General features: G+C 36.5%; 1 protein-coding gene across 1 annotated transcript in view; it reads left to right on the forward strand.

The window, feature by feature from the left end:
• INVS (inversin) overlaps positions 1 to 24,839 on the forward strand; it is an 88,623-nt gene that overhangs the window by 16,812 nt on the left and 46,972 nt on the right. Inside the window, exons 3-4 of the mRNA XM_054381811.1 lie at positions 18,376 to 18,549; positions 23,681 to 23,848. Coding sequence (XP_054237786.1) covers positions 18,376 to 18,549; positions 23,681 to 23,848 — 342 coding nt within the window. The remainder of the gene's footprint in view (positions 1 to 18,375; positions 18,550 to 23,680; positions 23,849 to 24,839) is intronic.

The raw sequence follows: 24,839 nt of genomic DNA on the forward strand, positions 1-24,839 counted from the left end.
CAGGTCTAACAGAGCATCAAGCTTGAGCTGTGAAGCTGCTGGCAACGATCAGCCTGTCATAATGTTATGATTTGTTCATTTTTATACCATTTATTAGCCTTTACTTGTTGTGCCATTTGGCCTCCAGGGCAGATAAAGTGCTGTCTAATTTGGTAGGTTTGCTTCTGTCAGAGTGGCCTCGACAGAGAAGGTGTTAGCTGTAGTGACAAATAATCAATAGCTGTCGTTGTCATGAGGAACGTGAGTAGTTGGGCCTTTCATCGGGAGGATTAGAGGTCTAATTGGATTGAGAATAGGGAGGGTGGGCTGTTGGGTAACCCTGTCAGCTATGTTAAGCTGTCAAATGTCAGCCTTCCTGAAAGGAAGAAGGGATGGTTAGCTTTCAGAAACGAGGAAGAAGACATATGAAAGCTTTTTAAAAAGTAATAGATAGAAAAGTAGAATAGGCTAACATACACTTTAACCCCTTCTTGTTTAATTACATATCGCTCCAGTTAATGAGGATGCCTGGGGTGTGCTCTTTCTGTATCTAACACATGCACACAGAATTTGTGTAAAACAGGCTTGGCAGCATGATACTAAATCAGACTGGTTCTACATTTTGATAAAAATGCCAGTTAGCTACTCAGATGAGGAATATAAATGCAAAAGATTATGATATGGGAGAGGATAGTAGCCACCAATGGAGGGAATCACTTAGAAGCTATAAAGAAAATGAATATTTTTATTTGGTATTTTGATTTAAAGGTTTGGTAGTTCAGTATTATCAACATGCTTTATAAGATGTAAGCAGTTGTTTCAATATTGCTGTAAATACAGTACTATGATCCAGTCCTGCATTGGACTGTAAAATTGCCAGCTGTATTTTGTCTCTGCTTTCTTACCATTGCTTCTGATCCCTTGCTTTCTGCCTGTTTCTCAGAGAAAGATGTGTTCTAAAGAAGATAAATCCAATGAAACAGTTATGCTAGAACAAATAACTTTTTTTCAGATTAATATCTCAGAAGGTTTACAGTATTAATATTTACCTCACTAGAATAAATAATAGGACTAGATTTTAAAGGAGGATTTGTTTGTTTATAAAATTAGTAAAATAGTGGTTTCTTGTCTTTTTTTTGTTACTCTTTTCAAAGCAAGTCTTAACTGTAACCATACCAGTATTTCCTTTCTCTAAGTGATACATTTTCCCAGAGATCTATAGTACTTGGCCAAAGTTGCCAGTATAACTGGCCACCTCTTAGAAGGATCTGACATACTTAACTGCTGATGACCTTCAAATAGTGAAGTTTTTCAAGAGGAGGAAAAAAACCCTTTATTTTATATCAGCTAATTAAACAACAGAAATTTTTTACTTCTTTTTTTATAGGCTTATTGTTTTGTTGTGTTTCTTTCTTTCTTTTTTTTTTTTTAAATCTCACAGATACTTTTTCCTGGGTTTCATTATTCTGAAGTAGTTTTACTGGTTTTACTATTGGTGTTTCAGCTGGAATTGATTCCCATGCTGTGTTCCTTTCTTCTGCACCACTTATTGATGACCATTTGGACTCATGACATCATATTTGCTGGTGGTCAGGCTTTTCCTCTTGACTGCCATGCTCTCAAAGATCTATCACTGTGAGAGTGTCTGGATTCATTGTTCTTGAATAATTTTTGCTTTTGTAGTTAGTTATCTGGCAGTTGTGCTACCTGTGTTATTTCTAGTCTAGGCTTTATCAGGGCTAAACCTCAGATTTTTGTCATAATCCAGTTCTGCTTCATCTTTCTGTTCGGTTTCATTGCTTCCCCAACTTTGATTTCATGTCTTGACATTTATTTTTGAGTCCATATGATCTGACTTAATCATGGTTAACCTTCTGGTGTGAACTGTAGGAAGGACAGGTGAGGAACTGAGATCATGGTGTTCCCCTGCTGCTTTGATAGCCAAGATTGCTGAGCTACAAGAGAAGTATTATGCTGCTTTTGTCAGGTTGGCTTGAAGCTGACCCACTGTTTCTACACTGTGGTGTTGTCTGTGCTATATAAACATTGTGATAAAATGAGATTTGCAATTATAAAATAGGCCCAGGCCCATTTTATTACTAAAAGATTTTTAAGTTAGGTTTTTAGTTTATTGAAAATCTACCCATACTTCTGAAAATTGATTTTTTTTTTCTTGTCAAGCTTTATTTTTATTCATAATTCAGTGTCTTAATTTTTAGCAACTTTGCTATTTCAGTGTCTTAATTTCTAGCAAAATTTTTGGTAGCAGAATCCTTCCCCTGTTGTTTTTTCCAAACAAGTTTTTTCCAGACAAGCTCCTTGCCCTGTCAATGGTCTTTAGTTTATTCTCTGCCCTGCTTAGTCTAGCTAGAAAAATCACTACTGATGATGTTTTCTTTCTCTTTTTCTTCAGCAGTATCACAACTATTTTCATTAACCTATTTGACTTACTTTCATTATGCAAACTATTGTCTCCCATTTCGAGTGTAATTTCACTTCTCTACATCCCAGCTCTGCTTCTTGTTCTGCTAACTCTCCTCCTTTCCTCCGTTTCGCTTTATATTTGCTTCTACCATGTTTCCTGTGCTTGAAATAAGCTTTCATGATCCAAACTGCCAAGAAGGATTTTGTCATGATATTGTAGTATCTGGCCAGTACCTCTGTTGAGCAGTCTTGATCAAGCATTTGAAATTTCATTAAAATTAATAACAAAAGAAACGTCTTTAACTGGAGTGATTTTTCTAAAGGATTTTGAAAATATGAATTGAGTGCAAGCCGTGGTGCCAGAATGTAGAGATGCTCTGCTTGTGTTGTGTTTCTCAATTAAAAGGAACTAATTCTGCATAGCATATGGAATGATATCTTAAATATCTGTGTAACCAGCTGGTAGAATTACTTTATTTTCATCTATCAAGTTCGTGGTCGTACTTTTTGAGTAAAATTTGGAAGAGCTTCTGGGCTGGTATCTTATTATTGTTACTTTTTCTGATTGTCTTCCGCAGCAATAATTTTTCAGGCTGCTATCAGTTACTAAAATAATTCATATCAGTTTATGAAGACTCTCAGTTATAAAGAATGAGAAGGTAAAAGTGATCCTTTATTAAAATGTGAGGACTTAAGGCTTGAAAAAGTACTGGTCCCTAACTTCAACTCAGAGATTTTGCTGGGAAGACAGACTAGTACTGAGCAGGATGCCTACATACTTTAGTACAGTTAGCCAAAACTGTGCTCAGTGAAGGCAAATACTTTGTGCAGGCATGAGCTATGCCTTTTTGAGAGAGCGTTGTTCCATGTTGCTTGATGTTTGGCTGTTTTAAGTTGACTTAATTATCCTAGTTTTCAACTGCTAGTTCTCTTGTACATGCTGTTATCATATGTTCCCTCTCTCATTTTGCTTTTTTTTCCTGAGGATAAGTGAAAATTTCTCTAGCAGTTGAACTTGAAAAGAATGATTGTGTCTTAAAAATGGGGTTCATTTTAAATGTGGTACTTAACACACTCAAAGTGTTGAGGTTCAGATCTGAATAGATTTCATTTTGTTCCACATACTGCTGTTCCTTTAGCATGTCTAACATCCCCAGTGCACAAGACACTTGCCCAGCTCTTCTCCCAGGACATTGATGTCTGCTGCCAAGTCTATACCTTAAAAAATACCTTTGCAAACAAAGACATCTCCCTGCTTGAGTGTCCTTTCTGAAACATCATTCTTGCATTAATTGCCCCTCTGCAGCTGACCTCACAACAGATCTTTAATGGTTACAAGAGGAAATGTTGTGTTTGGGACTGAGAAACGGCTTACTTGTTTCGTGTCCAGATTTGGCACTAGAGTTAGCTCATCGGTTTGGTTCAGTTCAGCTTTGAGCTGTTTGGTGATCTCTGTTTGACTGAGGTGACTTTTGGGGGGGATATTCTTTGGTGCAAAGTAAAAGTATTTGTTTTCACTGATTATAAATGTTATTCTAATTTTAAGTGAATTAGTTTTGTGTCAGATGTTTTCGCATACACTTCAATAAATGTAGTACCAGCAATAGATCATTTTGAAACAGGACACCTTTCTGCTGAATTCTCCAGGAATCCTCTATCAGGTGTCTGACATGTCCTTAATCTGATGCTCAGGCTTGTCATTTGAATCAATAGTATACTAGATAGGATGTCTTCAGCATGCAAGGCTATTGCTCTAGAAGGTATTTGAAAAATAAATTCAGATCTTATGGTCAGCCACAAAATCCAAGAGCACTAATCTTTCATTTGTCTCTCTCTTTGTCTGTAAACAGTTAGTTAAATTGTTGATTAAAGAGAGTTAGGTGATTCACACCCAAGTCAAAATGGGTGTGTATTAACTGAAAAGAAAATGATGTTGTTTCCTGGAAAGCAAAAGCTAAGTCGGCATTTGATACAAAATTAATTTTAATACAAAATTAATTTGTTACTTGTGAAAAGTATAATTTTTTGGTCTCTTTATAGAGCAGTTTGGGACCCTTGTTTTGTTTTTAATTAATGAATGAAAAATTAATGGAGAATAATAACTATTTTTTTTAGTAATGAGGAATGATTTCTACTTTAAAGTGATTTATGAATTTATGAATACCATCTGGATATGTTCAGCTTTCTTAAATGTTCAGGGAACATTTAAACATATATGTGTGTGTGAGTGTGTGTATATGCATAGGACATATTTTTACAATGTTCTGTTAATATGATACAGTCTTTAGGAAGACTTTAAGAAAAAATCTTAAATTATTATTTTATCTGCCTATAGTCTAAACAAAGATAAATGAATGTGCTATTACTACTGCTAGGATGTAGTTTCATTTATTTACCAGTACTGTAGGTATATTCTGACTTAATTTTTAATCTCAGATATCATTGTAATGCCTATAGAAGCTATAAAATATTGCAGTATATAAAAATAGCCTCAAGTGTCTCAATAATTGTTTAAAGTAAGGGTGAACCTACCTTTATTGCAAGTTATTTTCATTACTTCCATAGTAGTTCTGGAAATTTCACTGTGGCTGGAGAACTTTTGTCATAAAGCAGAATTTGGTATGTAGTTTTGTGATTATTTCACACAGTGGTTTAAGGGGCTTAAGATATTTGAAATACATTTAAGTCCATTAAAAGACATGGATTTATATTCAGATAAAACAGCAGCTAAAATGATAACAAAAAATTCTGGGAAGATGCACTCAGAAATGAGTATATATAGCAAGTTTTCATTTTGCAAGGATTGTTGCTTCCAGCAGTCTGTAAGGACATCACATGCAGAAGCCCTTGGAGGGGTGCAATTAAAGAGTGAAAGGAAGAGTGGCACAGTACTGCTCCTAGCAATGGTGATTAGTTTGCATCCAGAGTGAAACAGTAGTGCACAACGTTAGGATAAAAAATGAGGACTTTGACTCAGTAGTCAGACTTGTTTTTCAGGTAGAATCTGTCATGGGTAATACTGAGTTTTATAGTATTTTTTTATTAGAGCTTAAATAGAAATCTACATACAGCATAAAAACACATCTAGAAGAAAGGAAAAGCATATGAATTCTAAGTTTGTAATATTAAAATTATGAACATGCATAATTAAAAAAAATTGGTGTATGTGCAGATTATGGAGGAGTTCTCTGTCTTGCTAAAATGCTTTTGAACAACCATCCTGTTTTCTGTTTCTGAGAGGGAGGTGGGAAGCTTAGGAGGTATTAGGTAATGTAATATAATTAAGTAATAAAAGTCTTGGACATCTGCAAATATCAGTTTTGTAAGATGTACAGACAATTACTGAAAATGGAAAGAATATTGTAAATATAGGCATAAAGCAGAACTTTACTAGGATTCAAGAAGAATTTGAAGAATGCCATTTTCAAAAAGAATATATTTCAGGGATATATTTTTCTCAGTTCCTTAGTGGTATGCTTAGTGCAAGACTGTTTAACTTAATGGATTTAGTATATATTTTCTAGTATTGGTATTTTTGGGGAGGAGGGGGCCAGTACTTACTGTCAAATCTTTCAAATGACAATGTGTTTTGAAATATAATGGGTTTTTTAAAACTTTGGGTTTGAAATATTTGATACTCTGTGAAGAAGTGAGCAGGTATCCTGTGAATATGGATGATGTGTCTCAGTTCTTCTCGTAAATCCCCAGAGACTGTGTGTTGTGAGTACTTCTGCATGAGTGACTTCAAAAGAACACTACAGGGAAACAAGTTCAGTAACAGTAGAAGAAATCAACTGGAAATAAGAATGCTAATTGCATTTTTATCCTTGAAGTGGTTTTTTTTTTTTTTACATGAAAGCTGCTAATTACTATAGGTATGCCATAAAATTTAGAGCTGAAGAGCTGAGAACACCACCTAGAAACAGCATGTGCAGACCATGGATAAATGAGGTCAAAGGCAGTGAGATGCAAACACCTATTTTCCTTCTGCTGGGAAACAATTTTACCTTGGCTTCTATAGTACTGATCACTTGTCTTTTCTGTTGTATGCTTTGACTGTGTGCCAGTTGATAGTTCTGTCTATTCCTATGGAAACCAAGATACTGAAGCCAATCTTGCAAGAAGGAGAAATGCTCCCAGTTCAGACACTGCCATGCCTTCTATCAAACTGCATGATAGAACTGGCCTCAAATTGTACTGATGTTCTTGGTTGATCTATTGCTTAAGATGCTTTGCCAGACAGTTGAACACATTCAGCTTGGAAACTTGTAAAAAAAAAATAAGTTTCTATTCAGCTTTCTGAGAATTTCTCTCCACTTGAGTGTTTTGCCTTTGAGTCTAGGTGCTGCTAACCAAGCTGCTTAAAGGGGTACTTTGTGAGATTAAACCCACATCAAAACCAGTGCTGTCTTTGCCATGGTTGACTTGAAGGATTACCAAAACATCACATATTTCTATCCACCAGTGGTTTATTAGATAGAAGACATGGCACCATCCTTGCCCAATCAGAGGTAATTAAAAGCTTACAATATTTTTTTTTCAAAGCTGTAATTCAGTGGATGACTGTTAAGGGTTTTGTCTAAAGCAGTAATCCTAATTAGGATACTTAGTTTTTCAGTTACGTTTTTAATCATGGAATTAACTGCTTAGTTTTGCTCCAGTTAAAACCACCTTAGCACTTAATTTCAAATTTCAGCTGAATTTGTTCCAGAGCTAGAAGAAACACTGTTCTAGCTCCCTGTAGTCAATAACATTTACATTATTGTATTTTATTTGCCTGTTTTGGAGACACATTGTTTCCATTCCCTCTGCAGCAGCTTTACTGAAGATGTGTCTGGAAATGAAGTCTTCTGACTATCATCTGCCAGCTAATGAGGGAGTGCAGAGAACAGGAAGAAGTAGTTCCTCTACTACCTCTGCTGACTTTCCTTGTAATGTAGTTAGTATAGACTATCATGGTGAGTGGACAGTGTACAGAAAAAATTAGCTAAGAATTATCTTCAGTGTCTAATTGCCCAGTGTACCCAGTGTATGTCCCAAAGTTTGAGGGGAGTTTTTGAAAGGATTGAGAATGTCCTTGTAACTGTTAGGTTTAATAAATTAAAACACTTCAGTGTATTTGTTCTGTAGGACTTTGCAATTGGATAGATTAACACGATAACCTTAATTTAAATTTGAGAAATAATTTAGTTTATTCACACTCACTTTTGGGGTGTTTTCATTCAACAGTGGCAATATTTTTGCACTTGCTGTGTTTTAATGAAGAATTATACAGCAGAGATGAGTAAAACCAATAATTGATAGTTTGCCTGTTACTCTAATTTTCAGTATTCTTGATATAATATTTGACATTTAAAGACTGTATTAAGTTTTAAATGTATTCAAAATTTTATATAAATTTTGTTGTGAGCTTATTTGCTCAAATAAGAGTATTCTATGTGTTGAATTTGCACAGTAGTCATATAGCATGTGATAACCAGAGAGAGAGCCTGCTACTTTGATGGTGACTTTACTCTTTTTAACTACAAACTGAGGTTCTAAATAACTTTCTTTCTTTGGGGGGTCTTATTGTTTGTTGGAGGTTTTTTTTTGGTTTTGTTTGGGTTTTTTTTCAGGAGCTGTTATAAAAAAAACAATGGATATTTAAAGAATGTAAGACTGGTGTGGTCAGATATGTTTAAAGGGTGGTACTTACAGGGCTTGTAGCTGTTGTAACCAGGTGATATTAGTTCAGCTTCAGTGTATTGGAAACCAACAGATTTCAGTGTTTCACACACAGATAATTTTTCAAAATGCAAATGTTTTTAATTATAACTCTAGATAATTCTTGCTTGCAATTTAAATACTGCTACTTGCTAGTCTCTATTTTAATAACTTTTCTTCTGAAGAATCCTTGTCAGATTTTTGGCAGTTAGCTGATAATATATCAAAATGCTCCTTTTGATGTATGGATTTCAGTTGCTTTTGGAACAGTGTTCTGTTCCTCTATGTATCAGATTAGAAACACGATAGTCACAGCTTCTGTTTTTGTAACTGCTTAGTTTGTTCACTGAAAAGCTACCAAAACTGGCAGGTGTTGGTGACAAAGTCCTTCATATGCTCCATGTCATTTTAAGTGATTTCTGATGTTCTAAGAGTGTGCTTCTTCTCAAAGGGACACTAATAGATGAAACAACCTCTAAAGAAACCACATGCACACCCCCTTTTCTTCCAAAGCTATTGAAATTCCTGGGGTTTGAAAATTTTTGGCTAGTTTGATCTGTGGAGTGAAGCATCCTCTCTTCAGCACCTACTTGCAGAAAAGAGAGTGTTTGTGTATACAGTAAAATTATCTTAGAAGATTGGGTAGGTCAAAGACAGCAGTTTCTACTCTGTGAGCATAAGCAGGTTAAATTCAGTTAGCATTTTCATTTTAAAGGGAAAGCTCATGGGTATATTTATCTTTTAAAGGCTTAGCTAGCAATTAAGGTGTTCAGATTTTTTGACTTTCATTCCTTCTTCAAAGACCTGTCTAAACTTTGACTGTAGCATCTGTGCTAAAAAGCTTGGTAATGTAGTGCAAAGTGCCTGCTATATTCTGCTCAGCTAAGATCTGAATGATTTTCATGTTGTTCGTATTTGGCTCCAGTGCTTGTCTGAGTGTACAGTGCAGCTTATTAGTTGACAATGTATTGATTTAAACTGACTTTAGAAACTCAGTCACTATTAAAAAGTACAGACAATTTGGTTTTTCAGACGTAAGCAATTCTTAAATCTTAACTCCAACTTTTAAGAAATCCTGCATTTAAAAGGTTTTAAATTTAGTCTGACTAAAAAAATCTCAGCAATTCAGTCTTATCTTGGAATATGGACTAGCATGTTGTACACTGAATTCCCTGTTGCGATCCCTGGTTTTATCCCTGGTTCAGGGGCTATTGGTGATGAATGATGCACAAACCCCATTGCTGCTCTACAGCAGAAATGCAGAGAGTGGAGAATCTCAGAAGTGCTTTATTACAGCATTGCAGAATCCCCAGCATCACAGAATAACAGAATAGCATTGAAGGATAGGGAAGAATAAGAAGTTCAGAAGAAGTCCCTAACAGAATCTCCTTAACAGAAGAAGTCCCAGAATCCCTAAGTCAGAACTCCCTGTTGCCCAAAGTAGCTGATTATATAGTGTTTCTTATCTTGCACATTAACTCACTTAACCAATAGAATTCAGCTCCATATACAAGATGAAAGTATTCCCCTATAAAAGGACTAGAAATTGCTCTGTATAAAGAGAGGTCTCAGCACACCTGAAGGTCTGGCTTCTGCAGGATGCTTTCTTTTGGCAGTCACATGATGTTTTGTTTTGTTCTTCATAAACAAGTCCACAGCTTTTAGTTGCTTGCAGAAAGAGCAGCTGCCACACTGGTATACTTGGGGCAGAACAAGCCTGGTGTGCTAAATTTCCATGCACCTTTCCAGTTCTCTTTCTGCCCCAAACTGGATCTAAAACAAAGGAACAGTGTACGTGGTTGGATATGGTAGTAAGCTATGATACAGCTTGCTATCTTGCTCTCATGCTGTTGTTATATATCCAGCTGTACTTTCTTACATAACATTTATGAATTAAAAAAGGAAAATTCAAATGTGAATAATAGTTAAAGACAATAGAAATGTGATCACTGCCCATACTACAACTGGTATACTATTAGAAAAACAGACCTGTTTTGTGTTTGCAATTAATTCAACTGTAATAATTTCCTGGTGCTCTGTTTGTAAGAGAGTAAAAGTAACTGAATTATATATTATACTCCTCTGAAGAAGAGTTATTGATTGTTAAATAGACTTCCTTCACAAAAGAAAATTGTGCTAAAATGTCTTACGTAAGTACTGCTTAATTAATAATGAACATATTTCAAAAATCAAAATTTAATAACCTAATAAATTATTAAACTATGCTGGGATGTATAATTATCAGAACTCTAAAATCCCTACTGTTATGTGTGGTGGACTTGCTGCACTGTTACTCCTTCTTTGTTGTCTTTGAACACACCCCTTTAAACAGGCTGACCACGCTTCTGATTTTGTGGGGAGTTCTATTTTACGTCTTGCCTGCAGACTTCTGTGCACTTCCTGACCAGGCTTAGTTGCTGTAGTTCTCTCTGTCAGGGCCTCTGGTCAGTGATTCATGTCCCATTTTGACAAATTTCATCTTAGTGCAGAAATAGCAGGGACAAGGTGCAAAAGAATTCTGTTCAAGGAAACATCTTTGGGAATCATAACATTGCAGAATCTGGGGTATTCAGTAACACTTTTGGATACTGGTAAAAGGTGTTTTAAATAGGAAGAGAAGTAGCTGAGAGAAGTAGCCTATTTGACCTCTGTAGCATGCAGGAATTTGAAATTAGCTTCTAAGGGATAAATATGTAAAAATAAATAGAAAGTTGGGTAAAATGTGCACCACACTGTTAATAGTAGGTTCTTCAAGACTAAGTGGGTATTTTGCTAGTTGCTTTTTCTAGAAATAAATTCAATAGATTGCATTTTTAGGTCTGTATGATAATATTTACTCTAGGTGTAGATGGAAAATTGCAAGTTAAATGGGAAATAGAATTGAAATGTGAACTATAAGATCAGAAGGAGTATATTAGAAATCCTTAAGAGTTGCACTTGAATCTAGTATTACTCTATATTTTTTTTATTAGCATCATGAGTAGTTGTTTCTCAGAGGATACTTCAGAGTGACACAAGATTAAATCTTATTGTCAAAGACGGTATTAGAGTGTCTGGGGTACCAAAAGTATGAGAGTACTGAAATAACTGGGATGGTTGGAAATATGGTAGTCCAAAATGCAAGTCTGTGTGTGTTTGTAGGGGGGAGCAGAATTATTTATTCTATGTATAATGAATATATTATTTGAAAGTGACTGAGGATGTCAGTGTGATAATAGACTGGAGAATGTATTTAACTGATGAGACAAATTCTGGTTTTGGTATATCTAACAAGATATTTACACTAACACTAGACACATGCTTCAAGCACTAGAAGATCGTAGAATCATAGAATGGTCTGGGTTGGAAGGGACCTCCAAAGGTCATCTAGTCCAACCCCCTCTGCAGTCAGCAGGGGCATCCTCAGCTAGATCAGGTCTCCCAGAGCCCTGTCAAACCTCACCTTGAATATCTCCAGGGATGGAGCCCCAACCACCTCCTTGGGCAACCTGTTTCCATCTTCCACTACTGTCATGGTAAAGAGCTTGTTCTTAACGTCCAATCTAAATCCACTCTTCTCTAGTTTGAAGCCACTGCCCCTACATTCAGTAGGCTACTTACTGGGACCTCTTTTGGTACACTCTGTCATCTCTGCTTGTTTGTGCTCAAAACATGAAAAAATGCTCAAAACTCAAAAATGAGTTCAACTGAGTGCAGAGAGCTAGTGACATTTGGGGAGGATGTAGTGTTTAATCTTTGTAATTGAGATAAGAAAGACCAGTGCTTTTTTTCATTTTTAAATATGTATTTTTAAGGCTTTCTATTCTGCTGGAAGCATATGCCCTGACTGCATCTGCAGCGCATATGGCTGTTGGCAATGAAGAGCCCTTAAAACCCAGCTCCTTTGTAAGGATCACTTTTAAATTGTTTTATGTTCTTTTAGTTGGTCTGTTGCCAGTACTGGAAAAGTAGGTGTGTAATTTTGAATTGGAGCCAAAGTAGCATCTTCATGGTTTAACAGCTTGGTGTTCTTTTTAATGACCCCTGCTGTATTTACCAGAAGGTTATACAGAGATGCTGGGCTGCTTTTTCCCTAGTTCTCTAGCAACCCTTACAGTCAGCTAAATCTTCCCAGGCCTATTGTAGGTACTCCAAAAACAAAGTTTAGCTGTGCTGTAACAGGCAGTAGCCAGCTCATGGGCACTCCCTTAGAAATTATTGCAAATCAGTCTTTCAAGTCATGTTAACTATTTTAATAGGGATTAGAATTGTTACTCTTTCTGAAAATGTGGTTTCAGCACTGAAGAGGGAAATAAGGCATGTGTGTGTATATATATACAGAGAGAGAGAGAGAGATAGGTCCCTTTTAACCCATGGATAACAAGGTGGTGGTAGCCTATATGAGGATGTGCTTTTGATTCTTGGAGAGGTATACATAATCCTTTGACTCTTAGCTTTATCTTGTACAGCTCAGTTTCTCCTTATATAAAATGGTATTGTGTTTAACTATGCAGTATGCTTTGAAAATCCAAAGATTAAAAATATATCCTCAGACTCATATCCAGTCAGAGCATAGAAGCACGTGGTTATAAAATGAACAAGTTAATTCAACAAGAAATAGTAGGAAGAGAAAGGAACACGTTTTCACAGAGCTCTGTTACGCATCAATAGAATGTTTCCAGAAATGCAGGTGAACTCTTCAAAGCAAGTCTGTATGTCTGTGAAATACTTAAAAGTTTGCTGTGCAAAATACTTCAGTGTCATTCATCATTATATACCCTGGAGAATTTCATTTAGGGTTCTGCATAATCTTCCTGATTGTTGGTACCTGATAATTGAGAATGTGGACTACAGTGAAACTGATATGCTGTCGTTCGTTTAGGATTTAGATGAAATAGTTCTGTTTTCCCCCTTCCCTCTATCCTTCCCATTTCTTCTAGAACCACATCTGATACAGGAGAGGCATATTGATCTACTGAGGCTTTAGCAATATAAGATAGAAACAATAGAAGGAGAAAGAATATTTGCAGATAAAGGAGGTTAGTTCCTGTTTTATCAGTAAGCATACTTGTGTAGTGTGTGTTGGTGTTATCTGTAATTTGTAAAAGTGTTTGGACCCTTGTCTACTTAATGACTATCCAGGAGATGTCTATAGTGAAACTTAGTTTCAACATATGCACACTTAGTATTAGGATGATCATGACTCCATAGTGTTTTACTTTACATAAGAACAGTCAGCACTCCAGGTTTTTGCATTTATATGTTTTATATGATGCTACTTTAAATGTAGCTATTGCTGTTACAGACTTTGATTTTGGGTCACAGAAAGAAAATACATTTTACAGGAACTGCACTTACTTTCTTTTCAATTCTGAATCAGAAAAAGCATCAGATTTTAGCCAGCTAAGAGGAGAGGAAGTAAGATGCTCCTAGTACGTACTAATTGCAGTTGTTCTCTTATCTCCTGATATCTGAGCAGTGATCCCAGCTGCCACTGGTGGCATTGCTGGTCTTCTACCAAATGCAGCAGACTACTGTATGTGACTTCTGTGCTGGTAGGTTAAGCTGTCTTGGGTCTCAGAGGGAACATGCATGATACCTGACAGTTAAGGAGAGATTGTCCTGTCACTTTTTGAGGAGGTTAACACTTGTATGCTAGGAAGTTTCTGGAAGAATTTTGTTTACATGAAGAGTAAAACCTTTTACAAGAAACAGGATTAGCTACAGCAAATTTGGTTTTAGCTCTGTGGTAGTCTAAGATTCAGGATTTAACATGTCTTGGAATGTATTAAATTATCTACATGTATTAAACATGTACATTAAACAAAAAAACTTTAACTCTAAATCTTTCTCATACTGCTAGATAATGTGTGCCAAGCCCTCTCTTTTTCCATTTCGGATACTGGAACATTTGCACAAATCTCTTTTTCTTATAGTGTTTTCTATGTTAGGTTTATTGGTCTGTTGTGCTATTACCAGAGAGCCAGCTAGCAGAAGTGATTAACATTATTTGAATCTTCCCAACAGTAAAGCAATAATATGATTACTCGAAGCAATGCAGTGCAATGAACTGTTTTGGACAATTGACCAGTAGGAACATATGTCTGCCTGTTTGTTTGGAGGAAGGCTGAAACCTGTCCCAGAAGGATTTTAGCTGTTAAGGGTGGCTTTCCAGTGATGCTGGAATTCCTGCCTTTCCCTGTACCCATGTGCCCATGTTAGGTTTGCTTACATACTAGATCTTCTGTTCTCCACTAGTTTACTAGGGAAGAAGAGGACTGTTACTGGTTCAGGGAAAGGAAAAACAAATATTCTTCCCCTAATCTACATACTGCTGAGTGAAGATACCATGGGCCAGTTTCTGAGGAAGTCTTTGAAACAGAAGCACAGGATAGCTGGGCAACTCGTAGCTGGTCTGTGATGGGCTGTGTAGAATGGTATGATGTAAAGTCTGAGGCTCATGGTTTTAGAGTGTTGGTAATACAACCATCAGTAATCCCAGCATCAACCCATGATTAGAACTGTTACAACACTGTTGCTTTTTCTGTAGTCTTTCACATAGGTGACCATATGGAACAGACTGACCTTGTCTGGTCACCAGATGCTCTACCAGCTGCTCTCTCACTTCTCTTCCTCAACAGGCCAGAGTGAGAAAATAGGCTGAAAAAGTTGCTTTAGATGGATGAAGAAATAAATTAATTTGTAGGCCCAGAAGTGTAGGTAGAAAAGAGTTTACAGGCAATTTTTTGCTGGAACCTGATCTTGGCAGTAGAGTCATAGTGAAAATATGAGACAGGGTTTTTTGTCTGAATGAATTTTCAATTAGTATCAGATAACTTACTCAATTTCTGCAATAATCTAAATTCTGGCCAATTCATTGATTCTGGCTAAGACTTTTCTCCCGTTGATCTTTTCTCTACTGAAATGCTTTGGAAAGGGGAGTTTTTCTGACTGCTTAGTAGCTGAGCTTGGGGTTCAGAACTTTGTTCAAAATCACAACTTGATGTCAGAGCAATGATTGCTTGTTGATTTGTCTGTCTACTTAAAAATGTTTTGCACCACTGCAGTTAGTAGACTTGGCTTAAACTTTGAAATAGCAAAAGTATTCATTCCGATTATGCTGGAGATAGTTGTCAGCTGTTCCTTTTGTCTAAAACTAATAAAGGAATTTTAAGAATCAGCATTGAAATAGTAAACTTTGGCTACCAGGAACAGTGTTTCTGTATCTTATATTTAATATTTAATTCTGTTTGCTTACCATGTGTTCACATTATAACAGAGTCATTTTGGAGACACTATCAGTGTGGACTGACCAAAGTGCTTCCTGCTGCCCAGGAATCTTTAGGCCAATCAAATGCAATTTCTCTGAGTAAAAACTAACAAGTTAAAAGATACAAGAATTTTATTAAAATGAAGGAGTTTGACTAGTAACTGCTTTTCAGGTTAAGCATACTTTTTCCCCTTCTCCACCTAGTAAGATCTCAGTTAAGTCATCCTTCAAGACACATTGATACATTGCACATTTACATACTTAAGCAGTAATCGGTTGAAGGTGGAGAATTTTTCTTGTCATTAATAGGGATGGTGTTATTTTCTAACAAGTGAAAAAAACACAGCAACATACGTGGTACTACTACAGGAAAGAACAGCAGTCAGAAGTAAGATCATGAATAAGATGATTACAAATAACTGATGTTAGTACAGGTGTTTTCTCTGGTGGTGTTTAAAAAAAAGTCTTAAATCTTTAGGAAAGAGAGAGAATCTTTTCTTTCGGAGTGAGGTGATTTATTTCAGGTATGTTTCCTAAGGAGAGAGAGTTGCTGGTGACTAAGCATGCAACAGAATAATATGGTAGTAAGGGGTGAAAAATGTGTAACATCAAAAATAAAGTACAGTAAAGGGGAAAAAAAATCTAATAATAAAAATGCGTATTTCCTTAGTTTTATGTATTGTCTTGACTTGAAGTCTTCAGCTGAAATCATTCAAAAGGCACAACATACTCATAAATCTTCCCAAAAGTATCCATCCACAAAAGAAAACCAATTTTTTTTCTTTCATATGTATGCATACACATTGAGCAGAAATTACTGAAAACAAACCAAATGCATTATCCTCTATGATGTAGAAAAGCAGCTATATTTCTTTTAAGACTAATATTCTCTCAAGTTATTTAGTGTTGTCTTCCCCCAGTCTAATACTTAACCACATCATGATATATTGCAATTCTTTTCTTTTCAAATGTGTTTTGCAAATTCTTCTTATATTTATCTGTAAAGTATAATAGCAGTAATGAGGAGTTTTTTCATCCCTAGCTTGTTCAAAATTTGTCATGAATTCATTTTAAGTTGGTTCTGCATGTATTAGCGTGTGTGCAGACATTATGCTGTTCTGCCTCTTTAATTCAGTGAATGACTTGGTGTGTCTCTGTATTAAAGGGGCAAAATCCTAAGGTTATGCTTTTCCTGTCACCCAGCAGAAGAGAGAGAATTAGTCAGTATTTACTTGCTGTGAACGCTGTTGAAGAATACAGTAGTCGTGCTGTCTCTGACAAGAGAAGTTTGTGTTTTCATGCAGGTTTGTGGTACAGATTTTGACAGGCTTTTCCTTTATTGAGGAACAAGGACTGATAGACAATAAACTGACGTGTGATTCTGGGTCTGATGATACACAGAAGTGTCCCAGGTTGTTAGCACTGCTTGCACTTGTCTGTGTGGTTGCCTTTATCGTTGGTTTTCCTAAGACAGCCTAAATGGACTGTGCTAATTTACAGGATTTATAAATTAATTGTAGCAGACTGAAATATGATAATTTGCAGGTAGTAAGCAGAAAAATCCAAATCCAGTTAGAGAAGTAAGCAGAAGAATCCAAAGATGTCACTTCTGTAGATTTAAGTATCACCTTTCTTATGTGCATCATTTAATAATGCTTCATGAAATGCTGCAGCTTTGCGCTGAGTGAGCGGTATTAGTACAATTTCTCTTCTCTTCTGAGCTTTCTATTTTCATTATGTTTATGAGTAATTGATACTTAAACTGCCAATATATGAAATTGGTGAAATCTCGTATTTTGGGAAACATTGGGAGACAGTGAGCAAAACTGGGAGACAGCACATTCACTTTAGGAAAGGTTAAAAGTCAGAGTGGGGAAAGAATATAGATGTTTAAAACATGATCATACAAACTAGGTCAAATTGTTTCACTTTAATGAGTTATTACTCCAGCTGTTACTGTTCCTTGGCTGAGACTAATGAAGGTGCATTAAAAAAATAGACTTTGTTTTGAAGTGGAAGCATCAAAATGTTGTATGTAGCATCTTTATTACATGGAAAGTAACCTGAGCAAGGGGCAGCAGCAAATCAAGGCTGCTATACCTTAAATCACTACAGACTGTTCATGACTGCATAGATTCATAGAATGGTTTGAGTGGGAAAGGACCTTAAAGATCATCTAGTTCCAACCCCGTTCCCATGGGAAGGGACACCTTACACTACAGCAGATTGCTCAAGGGCTCTCCCAGCCTAGTCTTGAACACCTCCAGGGTGGGGACATCCATGACCTCCCTGGGCAACCTGTTACAGTGTCTGTAAAGAATGATTATATCTTTAATTTTTGACTGGCTTCTTCAATGATTTGAGAAGGATAACTGGATTGTTTTCCTTGTGATCCACCCTCAGGTATTTGTCACAGGAGCATTTCTACAGTGTCTTTTTTGAGAACCCAGTAAGTCTGCAGTGTTAGGTATTTTATATGTTCAGAAAGCTAGCTGTCCCATCAATATTTATCATGCATGCAGCAGGTCAAAACTCGTATGCATTTAACACTTACAAGACACAATCATTTTTCCATGTATTGGTCATTGAGATGAGTACATTTTCTCTCTCTGAACCATTCCCTGTTCTTTTTCTTACTTTCATTTTGAAAATCATAACCTTTCTTCATGCTTAGTTACTGAAACTAGTGTGTAATGGTCTTATTTCACTTTTTACATTATACTTATTGAGGTTAAACTGTCAAGAAACTGACAGTATTGCAGTCTTTTTGATATTACTGAACCCTGTCTTACACACTCTGCTAATGGAAGCTATGTATCTAATATCAAGTAGCAAAACAGACTGAAAAATCAAAAGTTAATGTTTTTCTACAAAGAATCTTTGTTAGGTGTTTCTAAAGCTTAGATCTGTTTTGGTGTGGGTTTTTTAGGCACTATAATACAACAGCAAAGGCATCTAAACAGTATCATCATTTGGTTCAATAAATTGGAATAAATTTCTGATATTTTTTCTTTGCCCAGGGAAATTACCGCTTCATGAAACTTTTACTGGCTCGTAGGGGGAACTGGATGCAGAAGGACTTGGAGGATATGACACCATTACATTTAACAACACGTCACAAAAGCCCAAAATGTTTAGCTTTGTTGCTAAAACATATGGCACCAGGAGAAGTGGATACCCAGGACAGAAACAAGGTAAAAATACTGCTTATTTTAAGAGAACACATGTAGTAGCTTTACAAATTGGTGTTACATCAAACAATTGTCTATGGAAAAATCCGTGATAAACTTTTTCTGAGTCTTCAAAACAGTGCTAATGGTGGTATAATGATTATCACCTTTAGAAATATTAACTTTTTTTTACTATAAAGATTTAAAAGTTCTTTGCACTGAGTTCATTGACATCCTTCTTGAGGGTACATCGAGTAATGGAGGATTCAAAAACTAGTAGTTTGAAGAACTGAATCTTTCTGTAACATCATAATCCTGGATAACAAGCTTATCTTGCTTTGCATCTTCGGAAAAACCTTACATTTAGAATCATTTAATGATAAGTCACAAGAAAACTGTGCAAAAGGCCTTCAAAATATTTGTTAATACCAAAGGTGAGTTTAAACAACAACAAAAAGGAAATGATTCTTTGGGTGCTGAGCTGAACGCAGGTGTGCTCTTGGCAGACATTGTTCTTACCCTGGGCAATTGATTTCAGCCTGCACTAGGGCCACTAAAATAGTGGTGATATTGACACAGCAGTCCATAGGTACTACCTTTTAGCAATGTGTGGTGAGTTAGCTTTGGCAAGCAGTCAAATGCCCACCCAGCTGCTCTCTCACTCCCCTCCTCAACAGGAGAGAAGGAGAAAATAAGTTGATAAAGTTCATGGGTTAAGATAAAAACAGGAAAATCGATCACCAGTTACTGTCACAGGCAAAACAGACTCAGCTTAAAGAAAATTAGTTTAATTTGTTGCTAAATTTGTTTGCTGAATTTGTTGCTGTGTGAGAAATGAGACAAAAATTAGGACAACACCTTCAAGCCACTAGCATCCCACCTCCTGTTTTTTTCCCTGGCTCAGCTTTAGTCTGTCAATTCCACCCCTTCACTTGGATCTACAAGGATGGTCCAAGGGTAAAAATATCCATATCTTAAAACTGTCTTTTTTATATCTCTGTTAGTAAAAGTGGAACACTTTTAGAGTCTCCTAGATGATTTTATGGCCTGGAATAGAATGTGATGCCATTTCTGAAGAAAATTTTCTAGCAGAGACAATTAAAAATATCATGTTACTGTTGTTATTAGTATTATTATCATAAAATGGACTGATTGGCAGCAGAAGGTTTGCTATCAATACATATTCATGGTTGCTTCCATAAGTGCATCATTTAGCAAGAGGGTTGTGATGATGAAGTTGATTGACACTCTGGCCTGAGAGTTTCATTTGAAGCAGAGCACCAGTTAGTCACTTTGAGATTTGTTTTATGAAACTACACACTTCCTCAGGAGAAAATGTAATCTTAATATCTTCAGTGCTTTACATTACTACCTTCTTAGAATAAAGTCCTTCACATTAATTTTCTACATCTGTAGTGACAAGAGTTGCATGAAAGGCCAGAAGATCTCCAAGTGACTTTCCAGGTGTGTCATATAGTGCATGTATTGTCCGTTTGCAGTCAAATTGTGGTTTACTACATCAATAAATTACCAGCCTGCTCTAGAAGCATGCTGACTTCTAAGAGCCTCAGGAAATAATCTACTGAAGTTCATAAAAAAAAAAAAAGACTGTTATAAAAAAGATCAGCCAGAAGAAATGAAGGAAAGTGATACAGTTCTTGAAACAACTGATTTACTATTGCTATTCATACAGAGAGGTATTGGCAGTGCTCAGGAATAGGTCTTAAAACCATTTTAAAAGAAAGAATAGTTGTTTAGTGTATAGTAACTGCATTTATTAGGTGCTCAAATTTGTGTTTTTGAGTGCTTAGAAAAGCTTTACTTAAAACTCACGTGAACCAGTTGCCTCCATTAGCATTAGTAGTAGTATGTGGGCAGGCATAGGACTTTCATACAGTCCTGACAGACATCCTAGGGAAAGGATTTCTTGCATTTCTGCATACATTTTGAACAAAACAGATTCATCTCTCTTGTTGGCATGTTTGGCGTGTATTCTGTTTGGGAGATAATCACATTGCCTTTAGTAGACAGATTTCTAGTAATTATTGTGGACCTGTTAATGTGGGAATATCTGATTTAAATTTCGTGTGCTTGAGCAGGTGTGTACCCTCAAATCTGAAAGAGACAGCTTTTAAAGAATCCAGAGGTATGAATGTGCTTGTTAAAGAAGTGCAGCCCAAACCCTAGGTTTTTCAAAGTAGAGTCTCAGGTATAATATCTCACGAAAAATAATTTAATAAAATGGTACAGCACTAGACTCACCTCAAGCTCGGTACCTCTGGAGAGGGACCCTAAACCAAGAAATCGCTGGGCAGTCCGTTACAGACTATACATCTGAGCTTCATGCGGTCTGCATGCACCCTTTAGCCCAACAGTGCTTCTGGCCTAAGATGTTCCAACATCTTCTTACTCTTTATTGTGTTCCTTCACTGTCTTCAGGCAGGCCATCATCTTAAAGCTGCTGTTGATGCTCCTCACATGCTATTTTGTGTGGGCTCTGAAGGCCTCGCCTCAGCTGAATAGATGCAAGTTCTGCGCAGTTTCAGCTTAGGTAAAAGTTTACAGCTTGCAGCCCAAGGCTTCAGTAAATCCAGCTACTCATGCTAAGTAAAGCTAAGCAAGCAGCATACTAAGTCACATAGCAGTTTATAACTCTTAAGTGATTCATTCTATTGAAAACTTACTTATTTAAGCTAAATACCTAGTATCTCTGAACAGTTCCCTAAGCCAAAGTTTTTCTGCAAGGATATAGTAACAAAAAGTGAAGCACTGTGAATATGGATAACAAAAGGAAGACCAAATACCAATTCTGTAACTAACATTAGCAAGGTAAGCAAGGCATTGAGTGCAACTGAAGCTGTTACTGATGACACAGCTTTTGAAGCACAGAACAGTAAGGTCTTTTTCTTACAATTTGTAAGTGATCTTGGAACCTGGTTCAAAAGCTTTCCCTACCAGGCACTAATCTACCACTGATTCAAATGTGAGTGCCCTGATCAAATGTTTTCAGATCAACTGATGACCAATGTACCAGCCTGGCAAAGTTGGTCTTAGTGGAATTCATCATTCTTTATCTGGTATAGCAGAGGGGTTTTTTTTGCTGCAAGACAGTGTAGTAAGAGAAGGGGAATGGAGTTTCTATTGATACATCTTAAACTCTGCTTAAACTCCAACAAGACAGCTGCAAGCCCAATTTCCAGCAAATATATCTTCTGCCCCTCTGGACAATGGAGTTGAACCAGCCTGTGCCTCAGCACTCAGCTGTTTACCTTCCACGGTATTCTAACACGTATCATGGAAACCCTGGCTATAATTACTGTAGTAATTCTGGAGAGGTCGTGCTGACTTCCTGACCACATTAATTTGTTAACAAAAGTATATGGAAACCAGCCAAAACCTTTTAGGAACCTTCCCTGTTGTTTAGCAGATTTCCAAGGCAATATTAAAGTCTTGCCAGATTTCCCACAGCATGTAGAGCACTTTTATTCAAGTTTGTGTCATAAGTAGTCACAGTAGCAAAGATGGAATTCGGATTGATGAAAGGCAGTCTTAGGGACAGAGTCCAAGATGTTTGACCCTGTGGGGTGCACAAGCTTATTCCTTTCCCTTACTGCAGCTATGTGCATCAAAATCATCAAATGTAATTCCTGAACATGAGGGAGAGCAACTGTCTTTTATGTCTACGTCTATATAGGCAACTGACTGACAAGCAGGTTGTAGGTGAGAAATGCCACTATACCATGGCTACATTGGCCTCCTGGTAATCAAAAGGTCTTGCCTTCATTGCAGATGTCAGTTTCTAAGGATACTGGTCAGCTTTACTTAAGAAGTAACAGTCATGGCTTGGAATTTAAGTAATTCTGTCAGGGAATTAATTACTTTATATAAGGATTTCTTGGACTACGGCAGGAGAATGTTGTTCATGCTACTCAGCCAGCCAACAGGGCAATGCTATTGGACACAGCAATTTCAGACCTGGAGAAAAAATATGAGATTGGTATCATGCAATCATGTCTGTCTTACAATGATCATCTGAAGCAGGCCTCAGCACCAGAAATGCACTGCAGAACAACTGCAGTAATTAGTTTGGTCTCTCTTCAAACTGGAAATCTCTTGGAACACTAACTGGTGGAGAAGCATATAACATGATTACTCTCTACTAGAAGAAGATGGCACTGAATATTTTTTGTTTGTTGCTTTAAGCTGGTAGGTAAGTGCCATAGTAACTTAATGTGATAGTACAACCTTTCTGTCTACTTGGTAGTTCCCTAAAAAAGAGCTCATCCTAAGACATAAAAGGAGGGGCTGCTAACAAAGGTCTGATAACTGACACCACATGAGTGCTTCTCCGTGTGATTCTCATGTAAGATGGCATAGCTTAGACCTTATTCAGACTTCAGCAGCAAAGATGTGCAAGTGTCTATTCTTGCTCAGTAGATGGGCCTTTTGTTCAGTTTTGTTTGAAATCTGATTTTGAGTTGTCACCTACCCTGGATAGCTGTGTTCCATTTTCTCAGTCTTCACTGAAGTGTAACAAAAGATTTCTCATTAGCCATTGTTTAAAGCTGGTTTTACCTGTGGTCCCTCCTCTCTGCTTAGCACTGGCAGCACCACAAATGGAATGCTGTGTCTACTTCTGGATTCTCCAGTACAAGAAGGGCATAGGCATACTGGAGTGAGTCCAGTGGAGAGCCACAAAGCCGAGTAACAGATTGGAGCCTCTGATATCGAGGAGAGACTGAGGGTGTGCTGCAGGTGTTTAGCCTGAAGAAACAATACTTTAGGGGTGATTTTATCTATGTGTATAAGTGCTTGATGTGAGACAGTAAAGAAGATGGAGCCAGACTCTTCTGAATGGTCTCCAGTGAACTAACAAGAGGCAATTGACACATATAATAAATTTAAATGTAATTTATTTATTTTTTAACATGAAAGAGTGGAACAGGATTTCCAGAGAGGTTGTAGAGTCTGTCTGTCGAGATACCTAAATATCCAACAATGCTCAGATCAACCTATTCTAGCTGACTATGCTTTGAACAGAGGAATTGGAATAGGTGGTCTCATTCATTCCAGGAAAATAGAGTTAAATCATATTTCAGGTTCTAACCAACCTTTTTTCAATGTGTTTGTAAAACTTGAGAATGTTGTCTTACAGCAAACTGCGTTGCATTGGAGTGCCTACTACAATAACCCAGAGCATGTGAAACTTCTCATAAAACATGATTCAAATATTGGAATCCCTGACATTGAAGGAAAAATCCCACTTCACTGGGCAGCTAACAACAAGGACCCTAGTGCAATTCACACAGTGAAATGTATTCTGGTAAGAAGTTCTATTGTAACACTTCCTGTAGTTGTTACTTTACTCTGAAATATTTTTTATTCTCCTTGTATTTTTCATTTTCATCTACTGACTCTTTGAGAATGAAATCATTTGCTTTATCCTAAAATCCAGATTTTTGTAAGAAATCATCTTAAATATTTTTGCTCTCTTGAAAGAGGTTTCTTCAGAGTTCTATGAGTGAATATCTTTGCACTAACTTATGGGCTATATATATTCTCTTAGTTCAATGTATGTAACTATTCATTTGGGGGATAAGCGAGAGAGGAAAGAGTTGTAGGTTCTCCTAGTTAAAATAACCAGTCATATTACCCATCTCATTTGCATCTTGTACACTGATTATTTGTTGTGTGTCTTCATTATTTTAAAGTTTGTTTATAGTTAACTCTACTAAAAAGTATGATTTTGTTTAGTCTTCAGGTCAAAATTCTGGAAAATAGTTGATCAGTTATTAGTCAGCCTAAGATCAGTTTAGTGAGAGACCTTCCCAACTATTATTGTGTATGAATTAATAACTTTTCCTTGTTGGCATATTTTCTTTCTGCAGTATTTCAGTTTCACTTTCTACACTGACATTTACAACGAGTGCAATGAAGTTATGTGCTCAACTTGACTTTTACCTTGATTTTTATTCTGTGAAAATCCCAGAACTTCACTAACATGGAAAGATACAGAAGTCTGAGGTTTTTCTCTCATATTACAACAATCTCTGTATCTTTGTCTTGCAAAGGTCTTTCAAACTAGATATATATTGATTGTGAGCTAACTACAGTGGCTTACATGTCTGTTTACCTGATTAGCTTGCAAGTTGAGAACTTGTAGCATATGAAAATATACTTTGCTTTTCTCCAGATCCCATTTATAACCTTACAGTAACTGATATTATTTTTTACTGATAAATAATAAGTTTTGAGAAGTTTCCAGTGACAAATTAATTATTGTATTTTTTTATACTTTTTTTTATTCAAGGTAT

Source organism: Indicator indicator, chromosome 6, assembly GCF_027791375.1.
Source record: "Indicator indicator isolate 239-I01 chromosome 6, UM_Iind_1.1, whole genome shotgun sequence".
In the NCBI taxonomy this organism is placed as follows: Eukaryota; Metazoa; Chordata; class Aves; order Piciformes; family Indicatoridae; genus Indicator; species Indicator indicator.